The 10,000-nt window shown below is 47.2% G+C and overlaps 1 protein-coding gene across 1 annotated transcript in view; it reads left to right on the top strand.

The window, feature by feature from the left end:
• The window catches only part of LOC117443880 (homeobox protein Dlx4a-like), a 21,843-nt gene extending 14,121 nt beyond the window's left edge, over positions 1-7,722 (top strand). Inside the window, exon 3 of the mRNA XM_034079690.1 lies at positions 7,477-7,722. Coding sequence (XP_033935581.1) covers positions 7,477-7,722 — 246 coding nt within the window. The remainder of the gene's footprint in view (positions 1-7,476) is intronic.
• The last annotated feature ends 2,278 nt before the right edge of the window (positions 7,723-10,000 follow it).

Below are 10,000 nucleotides of genomic sequence, written 5' to 3'. Positions count from 1 at the left end.
TTTAGTGTCCCCTGGTCTCCTGCTGTGTGCGTCACTCTTTAGTGTCCCCTGGTCTCCCAGCTGTGTGCGTCACTCTTTAGTGTCCCCTGGTCTCCTGCTGTGTGCGTCACTCTTTAGTGTCCCCTGGTCTCCAGCTGTGTGCGTCACTCTTTAGTGTCCCCTGGTCTCCCAGCTGTGTGCGTCACTCTTTAGTGTCCCCTGGTCTCCAGCTGTGTGCGTCACTCTTTAGTGTCCCCTGGTCTCCCAGCTGTGTGCGTCACTCTTTAGTGTCCCCTGGTCTCCCAACTGTGTGCGTCACTCTTTAATGTCCCCTGGTATCCCAGCTGTGTGCGTCACTCTTTAGTGTCCCCTGGTCTCCCAGCTGTGTGCGTCACTCTTTAATGTCCCCTGGTATCCCAGCTGTGTGCGTCACTCTTTAGTGTCCCCTGGTCTCCCAGCTGTGTGCGTCACTCTTTAATGTCCCCTGGTCTCCCAGCTGTGTGCGTCACTCTTTAGTGTCCCCTGGTCTCCCAGCTGTGTGCGTCACTCTTTAGTGTCCCCTGGTCTCCCAGATGTGTGCGTCACTCTTTAGTGTCCCCTGGTCTCCCAACTGTGTGCGTCACTCTTTAGTGTCCCCTGGTCTCCCAGCTGTGTGCGTCACTCTTTAGTGTCTCCTGGTCTCCCAGCTGTGTGCGTCACTCTTTAGTGTCCCCTGGTCTCCAAGCTGTGTGCGTCACTCTTTCGTGTCCCCTGGTCTCCCAGCTGTGTGCCTCACTCTTTAGTGTCCCCTGGTCTCCCAGCTGTGTGCGTCACTCTTTAATGTCCCCTGGTCTCCCAGCTGTGTGCCTCACTCTTTAGTGTCCCCTGGTCTCCCAGCTGTGTGCCTCACTCTTTAGTGTCCCCTGGTCTCCCAGCTGTGTGCGTCACTCTTTAGTGTCCCCTGGTCTCCCAACTGTGTGCGTCACTCTTTAGTGTCCCCTGGTCTCCCAGCTGTTTGCGTCACTCTTTAATGTCCCCTGGTCTCCCAGCTGTGTGCGTCACTCTTTAATGTCCCCTGGTCTCCCAGCTGTGTGCCTCACTCTTTAGTGTCCCCTGGTCTCCCAGCTGTGTGTGTCACTCTTTAGTGTCCCCTGGTCTCCCAGCTGTGTGCGTCACTCTTTAGTGTCCCCTGGTCTCCCAGCTGTGTGCGTCACTCTTTAATGTCCCCTGGTCTCCCAGCTGTGTGCCTCACTCTTTAGTGTCCCCTGGTCTCCCAGCTGTGTGCCTCACTCTTTAGTGTCCCCTGGTCTCCCAACTGTGTGCGTCACTCTTTAGTGTCCCCTAGTCTCCCAGCTGTTTGCGTCACTCTTTAATGTCCCCTGGTCTCCCAGCTGTGTGCGTCACTCTTTAATGTCCCCTGGTCTCCCAGCTGTGTGCCTCACTCTTTAGTGTCCCCTGGTCTCCCAGCTGTGTGCCTCACTCTTTAGTGTCCCCTGGTCTCCCAGCTGTGTGCCTCACTCTTTAGTGTCCCCTGGTCTCCCAGATGTGTGCGTCACTCTTTAGTGTCCCCTGGTCTCCCAGATGTGTGCGTCACTCTTTAGTGTCCCCTGGTCTCCAAGCTGTGTGCGTCACTCTTTAGTGTCCCCTGGTCTCCAAGCTGTGTGCGTCACTCTTTAGTGTCCCCTGGTCTCCAAGCTGTGTGCATCACTCTTTAGTGTCCCCTGGTCTCCCAGATGTGTGCGTCACTCTTTAGTGTCCCCTGGTCTCCCAGCTGTTTGCGTCACTCTTTAATGTCCCCTGGTCTCCCAGCTGTGTGCGTCACTCTTTAATGTCCCCTGGTCTCCCAGCTGTGTGCCTCACTCTTTAGTGTCCCCTGGTCTCCCAGCTGTGTGCCTCACTCTTTAGTGTCCCCTGGTCTCCCAGATGTGTGCGTCACTCTTTAGTGTCCCCTGGTCTCCCAGATGTGTGCGTCACTCTTTAGTGTCCCCTGGTCTCCCAGCTGTTTGCGTCACTCTTTAATGTCCCCTGGTCTCCCAGCTGTGTGCGTCACTCTTTAATGTCCCCTGGTCTCCCAGCTGTGTGCCTCACTCTTTAGTGTCCCCTGGTCTCCCAGCTGTGTGTGTCACTCTTTAGTGTCCCCTGGTCTCCCAGCTGTGTGCGTCACTCTTTAGTGTCCCCTGGTCTCCCAGCTGTGTGCGTCACTCTTTAATGTCCCCTGGTCTCCCAGCTGTGTGCCTCACTCTTTAGTGTCCCCTGGTCTCCCAGCTGTGTGCCTCACTCTTTAGTGTCCCCTGGTCTCCCAACTGTGTGCGTCACTCTTTAGTGTCCCCTAGTCTCCCAGCTGTTTGCGTCACTCTTTAATGTCCCCTGGTCTCCCAGCTGTGTGCGTCACTCTTTAATGTCCCCTGGTCTCCCAGCTGTGTGCCTCACTCTTTAGTGTCCCCTGGTCTCCCAGCTGTGTGCCTCACTCTTTAGTGTCCCCTGGTCTCCCAGCTGTGTGCCTCACTCTTTAGTGTCCCCTGGTCTCCCAGATGTGTGCGTCACTCTTTAGTGTCCCCTGGTCTCCCAGATGTGTGCGTCACTCTTTAGTGTCCCCTGGTCTCCAAGCTGTGTGCGTCACTCTTTAGTGTCCCCTGGTCTCCAAGCTGTGTGCGTCACTCTTTAGTGTCCCCTGGTCTCCAAGCTGTGTGCATCACTCTTTAGTGTCCCCTGGTCTCCCAGATGTGTGCGTCACTCTTTAGTGTCCCCTGGTCTCCCAGCTGTTTGCGTCACTCTTTAGTGTCCCCTGGTCTCCCAGCTGTGTGCCTCACTCTTTAGTGTCCCCTGGTCTCCCAGATGTGTGCGTCACTCTTTAGTGTCCCCTGGTCTCCCAGATGTGTGCGTCACTCTTTAGTGTCCCCTGGTCTCCAAGCTGTGTGCGTCACTCTTTAGTGTCCCCTGGTCTCCAAGCTGTGTGCGTCACTCTTTAGTGTCCCCTGGTCTCCAAGCTGTGTGCATCACTCTTTAGTGTCCCCTGGTCTCCCAGATGTGTGCGTCACTCTTTAGTGTCCCCTGGTCTCCAAGCTGTGTGCGTCACTCTTTAGTGTCCCCTGGTCTCCAAGCTGTGTGCGTCACTCTTTAGTGTCCCCTGGTCTCCAAGCTGTGTGCGTCACTCTTTAGTGTCCCCTGGTCTCCCAGATGTGTGCGTCACTCTTTAGTGTCCCCTGGTCTCCAAGCTGTGTGCGTCACTCTTTAGTGTCCCCTGGTCTCCAAGCTGTGTGCGTCACTCTTTAGTGTCCCCTGGTCTCCAAGCTGTGTGCATCACTCTTTAGTGTCCCCTGGTCTCCCAGATGTGTGCGTCACTCTTTAGTGTCCCCTGGTCTCCAAGCTGTGTGCGTCACTCTTTAGTGTCCCCTGGTCTCCAAGCTGTGTGCCTCACTCTTTAGTGTCCCCTGGTCTCCCAGCTGTGTGTGTCACTCTTTAGTGTCCCCTGGTCTCCCAGCTGTGTGCGTCACTCTTTAGTGTCCCCTGGTCTCCCAGCTGTGTGCGTCACTCTTTAATGTCCCCTGGTCTCCCAGCTGTGTGCCTCACTCTTTAGTGTCCCCTGGTCTCCCAGCTGTGTGCCTCACTCTTTAGTGTCCCCTGGTCTCCCAACTGTGTGCGTCACTCTTTAGTGTCCCCTAGTCTCCCAGCTGTTTGCGTCACTCTTTAATGTCCCCTGGTCTCCCAGCTGTGTGCGTCACTCTTTAATGTCCCCTGGTCTCCCAGCTGTGTGCCTCACTCTTTAGTGTCCCCTGGTCTCCCAGCTGTGTGCCTCACTCTTTAGTGTCCCCTGGTCTCCCAGCTGTGTGCCTCACTCTTTAGTGTCCCCTGGTCTCCCAGATGTGTGCGTCACTCTTTAGTGTCCCCTGGTCTCCCAGATGTGTGCGTCACTCTTTAGTGTCCCCTGGTCTCCAAGCTGTGTGCGTCACTCTTTAGTGTCCCCTGGTCTCCAAGCTGTGTGCGTCACTCTTTAGTGTCCCCTGGTCTCCAAGCTGTGTGCATCACTCTTTAGTGTCCCCTGGTCTCCCAGATGTGTGCGTCACTCTTTAGTGTCCCCTGGTCTCCCAGCTGTTTGCGTCACTCTTTAGTGTCCCCTGGTCTCCCAGCTGTGTGCCTCACTCTTTAGTGTCCCCTGGTCTCCCAGATGTGTGCGTCACTCTTTAGTGTCCCCTGGTCTCCCAGATGTGTGCGTCACTCTTTAGTGTCCCCTGGTCTCCAAGCTGTGTGCGTCACTCTTTAGTGTCCCCTGGTCTCCAAGCTGTGTGCGTCACTCTTTAGTGTCCCCTGGTCTCCAAGCTGTGTGCATCACTCTTTAGTGTCCCCTGGTCTCCCAGATGTGTGCGTCACTCTTTAGTGTCCCCTGGTCTCCGTTGTGTTTTGAGCTTCTTCAGCATTTGGTTTCTGCAGCTTCTAGTAAATGCTGCCATGTCTCCTCAAGCTGTTGGATGTTCTCTAAACGCTGCCATGTCTCCTCAAGCTGCTGGATGTTCTCTAAACGCTGCCATGTCTCCTCAAGCTGCTGGATGTTCTCTAAACGCTGCCATGTCTCCTCAAGCTGCTGGATGTTCTCTAAACGCTGCCATGTCTCCTCAAGCTGCTGAGTGTTCTCTAAACGCTGCCATGTCTCCTCAAGCTGCTGGATGTTCTCTAAACGCTGCCATGTCTCCTCAAGCTGCTGGGTGTTCTCTAAACGCTGCCATGTCTCCTCAAGCTGCTGAGTGTTCTCTAAACGCTGCCATGTCTCCTCAAGCTGCTGGATGTTCTCTAAACGCTGCCATGTCTCCTCAAGCTGCTGGATGTTCTCTAAACGCTGCCATGTCTCCTCAAGCTGCTGGATGTTCTCTAAACGCTGCCATGTCTCCTCAAGCTGCTGGATGTTCTCTAAACGCTGCCATGTCTCCTCAAGCTGCTGGGTGTTCTCTAAACGCTGCCATGTCTCCTCAAGCTGCTGGATGTTCTCTAGACGCTGCCATGTCTCCTCAAGCTGCTGGATGTTCTCTAAACGCTGCCATGTCTCCTCAAGCTGCTGGATGTTCTTTAAACACTGCCATGTCTCCTCAAGCTGCTGGATGTTCTCTAAACGCTGCCATGTCTCCTCAAGCTGCTGGATGTTCTCTAAATGCTGCCATGTCTCCTCAAGCTGCTGGATGTTCTCTAAACGCTGCCATGTCTCCTCAAGCTGCTGAGTGCTCTCTAAACGCTGCCATGTCTCCTCAAGCTGCTGGATGTTCTCTAAACGCTGCCATGTCTCCTCAAGCTGCTGAGTGTTCTCTAAACGCTGCCATGTCTCCTCAAGCTGCTGAGTGCTCTCTAAACGCTGCCATGTCTCCTCAAGCTGCTGGATGTTCTCTAAACGCTGCCATGTCTCCTCAAGCTGCTGGATGTTCTCTAAACGCTGCCATGTCTCCTCAAGCTGCTGGATGTTCTCTAAACGCTGCCATGTCTCCTCAAGCTGCTGGATGTTCTCTAAACGCTGCCATGTCTCCTCAAGCTGCTGGATGTTCTCTAAACGCTGCCATGTCTCCTCAAGCTGCTGGATGTTCTCTAAACGCTGCCATGTCTCCTCAAGCTGCTGAGTGTTCTCTAAACGCTGCCATGTCTCCTCAAGCTGCTGGATGTTCTCTAAACGCTGCCATGTCTCCTCAAGCTGCTGGATGTTCTCTAAACGCTGCCATGTCTCCTCAAGCTGCTGGATGTTCTCTAAACGCTGCCATGTCTCCTCAAGCTGCTGGATGTTCTCTAAACGCTGCCATGTCTCCTCAAGCTGCTGGATGTTCTCTAAACGCTGCACGTGTTGTTGCTGAAGATGTTTCTTCATGTGGAACATTTGGGTTTTTATATCTGCATCCTTTCTGAAGCTGCTTCCCGTGATTGAAGAGTTCTGGTTCGTTGTTACCTTTCACCTGTGGGCCACCGTAGTATTTAGGTTTAGGGGACACAAGACAACATTGAAATAGTTTAACTTGTGGAGGGTTCATGTATTTATAAAAGGCCTGATGCGGTGTAATTACAGCTGCGTTTATTATTTATGGAGCGCTGGTTTGATTTGATTTCTAACAGCTGTGACGGGCGTCAGTGAACAATAGAGTGGTGATTAAATGAAACTGCACGACCTCTTCTTAAAGCCGCGTGTCAACGTGCATCATTTATTCCACGTATTTAAACTCAATTACATCTGAAATTATATTTTATTTCAGAAAATTAAATATCTTCATTGCACCACTTCATAAACGCCTATAAAACCCCGGGTAATATCTCCCAGATAACTTTGTTTGTTTCTCCTCTGCCGCTCTGTCAGTATTCATGTGAGTAATTGTTATTGTTGTTGCATTTCTGAGCAACGTGCGCTCCATCTGCAAACAGACAACATGCCAATTATATTTACAAGAAGTCAAGTGAAGCGAAGCGAACCGCAGAGGAGATTTCAGACACACAGATACGTGTTAGAGATAAACTACAGATATATACTTAGATACGGTCTAAAGGTTTGCTGACGGTCATATTCACAAACATATCATTATCTATTGTGTGGCTGCAGATCTGGATGAATGATGTGAAATCTAATCAGGTGTTGAATCAGGCTTTAGTTCCACCTGGAGTAAATCAGTCTACAAAGTACTTCAGACTAGCTGCACCTTCACCAGCTACCCTGCAGTCTACAAAGTACTTCAGACTAGCTGCACCTTCACCAGCTACCCTGCAGTCTACAAAGTACTTCAGACTAGCTGCACCTTCACCAGCTACCCTGCAGTCTACAAAGTACTTCAGACTAGCTGCACCTTCACCAGCTTTGAGAACACTTTCATGATCAATCATTATAAAACATATCATATATATTATTCTGAAATGGACCAATCTGCACAACGACTACTTTTACTGTCTTTCACTATATTTAGATGAGAGTACTTTCTACTTTCACTTGAGGGACATTTTGAATGAAGGACTTTTACTGTGATTCCTACACTCTGGTATTTCTACTTTTACTCAAGTACAAGATCTGAGTACTTCTACTTTTACTCAAGTACACGATCTGAGTACTTCTACTTTTACTCAAGTACAATATCTGAGTACTTCTACTTTTACTCAAGTACACGATCTGAGTACTTCTGCTTTTACTCAAGTCCACGATCTGAGTACTTCTACTTTTACTCAAGTACAATATCTGAGTACTTCTACTTTTACTCAAGTACACGATCTGAGTACTTCTGCTTTTACTCAAGTCCACGATCTGAGTACTTCTACTTTTACTCAAGTACAATATCTGAGTACTTCTACTTTTACTCAAGTACACGATCTGAGTACTTCTGCTTTTACTCAAGTCCACGATCTGAGTACTTCTACTTTTACTCAAGTACAATATCTGAGTACTTCTACTTTTACTCAAGTACACGATCTGAGTACTTCTGCTTTTACTCAAGTACACGATCTGAGTATCTCCACTCTATATACATAAAGTGAATGACCTCTAACCCTAACCCTCTTGCTCTCGTCCTGCAGGTGAAGATCTGGTTCCAGAACAAACGGTCTAAATACAAGAAGATAATGAAGAACGGTCCATGTGGTCCTGAGGGGGGGGAGAACCTGGTCCCCCCGCCCGCCCCCCCCTCGCTGTGGGACGTTAGCATGGCGGCTAAAGTAGCTCCGGGTCACTCTGCAGGGTACATGAACAATTTCTCCCACTGGTACCCCACCCCCCACCCCCCCCACCCGCAGGACTCAATGCCCAGGACTCAGATGATGTGACGGGAAGCAGGGACACACGTCTTCACTGCAAAGAACACTGACTTTAAAGCAGAGAAGTGACACACACAAACGGACTTGAGTTCATCTCTTCCTGGTCCGGAGGTCAATGGTTTTCTGAAGGTGTTTTTGGTTGTTTTTTATAGCTTAGCTTTTTACGTCAGAAATCATAAAGTGGTGTTAATATGTGGAGATGATCCTGCTCAACTAAACGTGTACGAATCAGAAACGTTTGTTTGAAAAACAGATTATTTTCTGACATAATCCAAAATCACATGGAGGAATGCTATTGGACCAGAGAGATGATGCCTTCAGGGTCCAACACAGAAATACGACATCCATAGCAGCGCTATATTAAAGCATCATATAATTAACCAGCTAACTAGCCATCTGTCTGCCAGTTAGCTATGTTGCCTTTTCAGCCATGCTTGAAATCCAATGGAAAACCCCATTGGCTTTATGTGTAGGGTACCAGGGAGATGATGCCTTCAGGGTCCAATTCAGAAATACGACATCCTCCAGAGACGTTTGACATTAAGCTACAACTTGGACTTTAATATTGTTCCTGCGTCTCTCATTTTAGACTTTTCTTTTCAGGGTTTTTCCAGTGTCTTACGGTGGTAAATACGTAAGTGATTAACAATGGTGTTCCTCAGGGCGTCCTCATGGGACCCTTTCAGTTTGGTGAAAATCAGGTTTAGAGAACCAAAGATAAGACATTATTTTTAACTGTGTGTATTTTGGTAATTCTCACAGGGTGTTACACTATAAGGAGTCCGTGCAGAAGCTCTGATTTTATAAACAAGCTGACATTTTGTACTCCCTTTTTAAACTTTTATAGTAAAAAGGCACTGAAAGGAAATGTTATATATATTTTTTTCATTGTCGTTAAATATCCCAAATAGTTCAAAGCCTTAAAGACCAAAGCCTTATGTGTGGAAATACATGAATTCGTCCATTTATATATTTGTATACTGAATTCTAATGAGTCAATTGTTCAGTTTTATCTCATAAAGATGACTTTGGAAGTTTTTGTGGTAATTCAAGGTCAGGGTTCAATTCATTCATTCATTCAGTTCTTAATAATAATAATAATAATTCCTTACATTTATTATAGCGCTTTTCCAGATGCTCAAAGCGCTTTACAAATACACATTACACATATCATACATGCAATGGTCACCACTGTGGACAATACCCACAGGAGCAAGTTCAGGTGAAGTGTCTTGCCCAAGGATCTTGTGATTTGTATTCTCTGATGGATTTTAGTTGTTCTTGCTGTCAGTTTTAAATGTTTCCAGTCTTATATATACGCCATCATTGTGATTTATTTAACAACATTTTGAAATACTTATTTGATATTCTGGTAACGATTGATCAGGACTTGCTCTTTTAATTGAAATAAATCAACTTTGATCTTTGCCACTATATTTCATTTTGTTTGTTTACATTTCTGCTTTTGTTTTAACCATTTTACAGAAGCTTGATGTATCTAGAGGACCTTTAGGGAAAGAAATCTTATATATTCATATTATTATACATCTTAGCATCACATTGTTTCAACATTTCAACCATATAAAAGTGTTTTTGATAATTCAATAGTTTTAAACAAAAAAAGAAACAAAACAACTTTGGTTTTTAACGCTTTTTATTTTTTTGTGCAGTTCCAGATGTTCTTTAAATCTCCCTCTCGTTACCAGAGAGGACAAAACCTACAGTTTCTTAAAACAGCCTTTTAATATACTACATTTATTTTAAGAAATACTTTGAAATTCAAGTACAATTCAGAGTTAATTTAGTTAAATATTCAACTAATTCAAATCGAGCAATAAAACTACATCTATCACAAAGACACGGCATCGAACACACATTAAAAGCTTGTCTGAACACGTGAGGTGTGGAAATACTTTTAAACATTTCACACGATTTCAGTCCCGATCATAACGACCAGCTTTTGATCCAATGTCATAACTTTCACCCTTTAAATGTCGTCTCTTTTGTCCGTTCTGTAAAAATAAATACCAGGTTCATTTTGGGGGTTTTCCTACAGTGAGTGATGTGTTGAGGATTACGTATTCCTTAATGCATTCTAATTATTTTTGTTGTTACCTCAGAAGGCTAAAATGTCCCCTTTCTAAAACTGTAAAAGTACAATTTTACTTTTACTAAATTAAATCTTTAAACAACCTTTACAAAAACTATAAAATATTCATTCATTTTCAGAACTTTAACCCTTTAAATATTACGTTTGTTTTTACATAATGCCATTTTGTTCTCTATA

The sequence above is a fragment of the Pseudochaenichthys georgianus genome, unplaced genomic scaffold (assembly GCF_902827115.2).
Source record: "Pseudochaenichthys georgianus unplaced genomic scaffold, fPseGeo1.2 scaffold_694_arrow_ctg1, whole genome shotgun sequence".
NCBI classification, from domain to species: domain Eukaryota; kingdom Metazoa; phylum Chordata; class Actinopteri; order Perciformes; family Channichthyidae; genus Pseudochaenichthys; species Pseudochaenichthys georgianus.
This window is presented reverse-complemented; position numbering and strand designations above follow the sequence as displayed.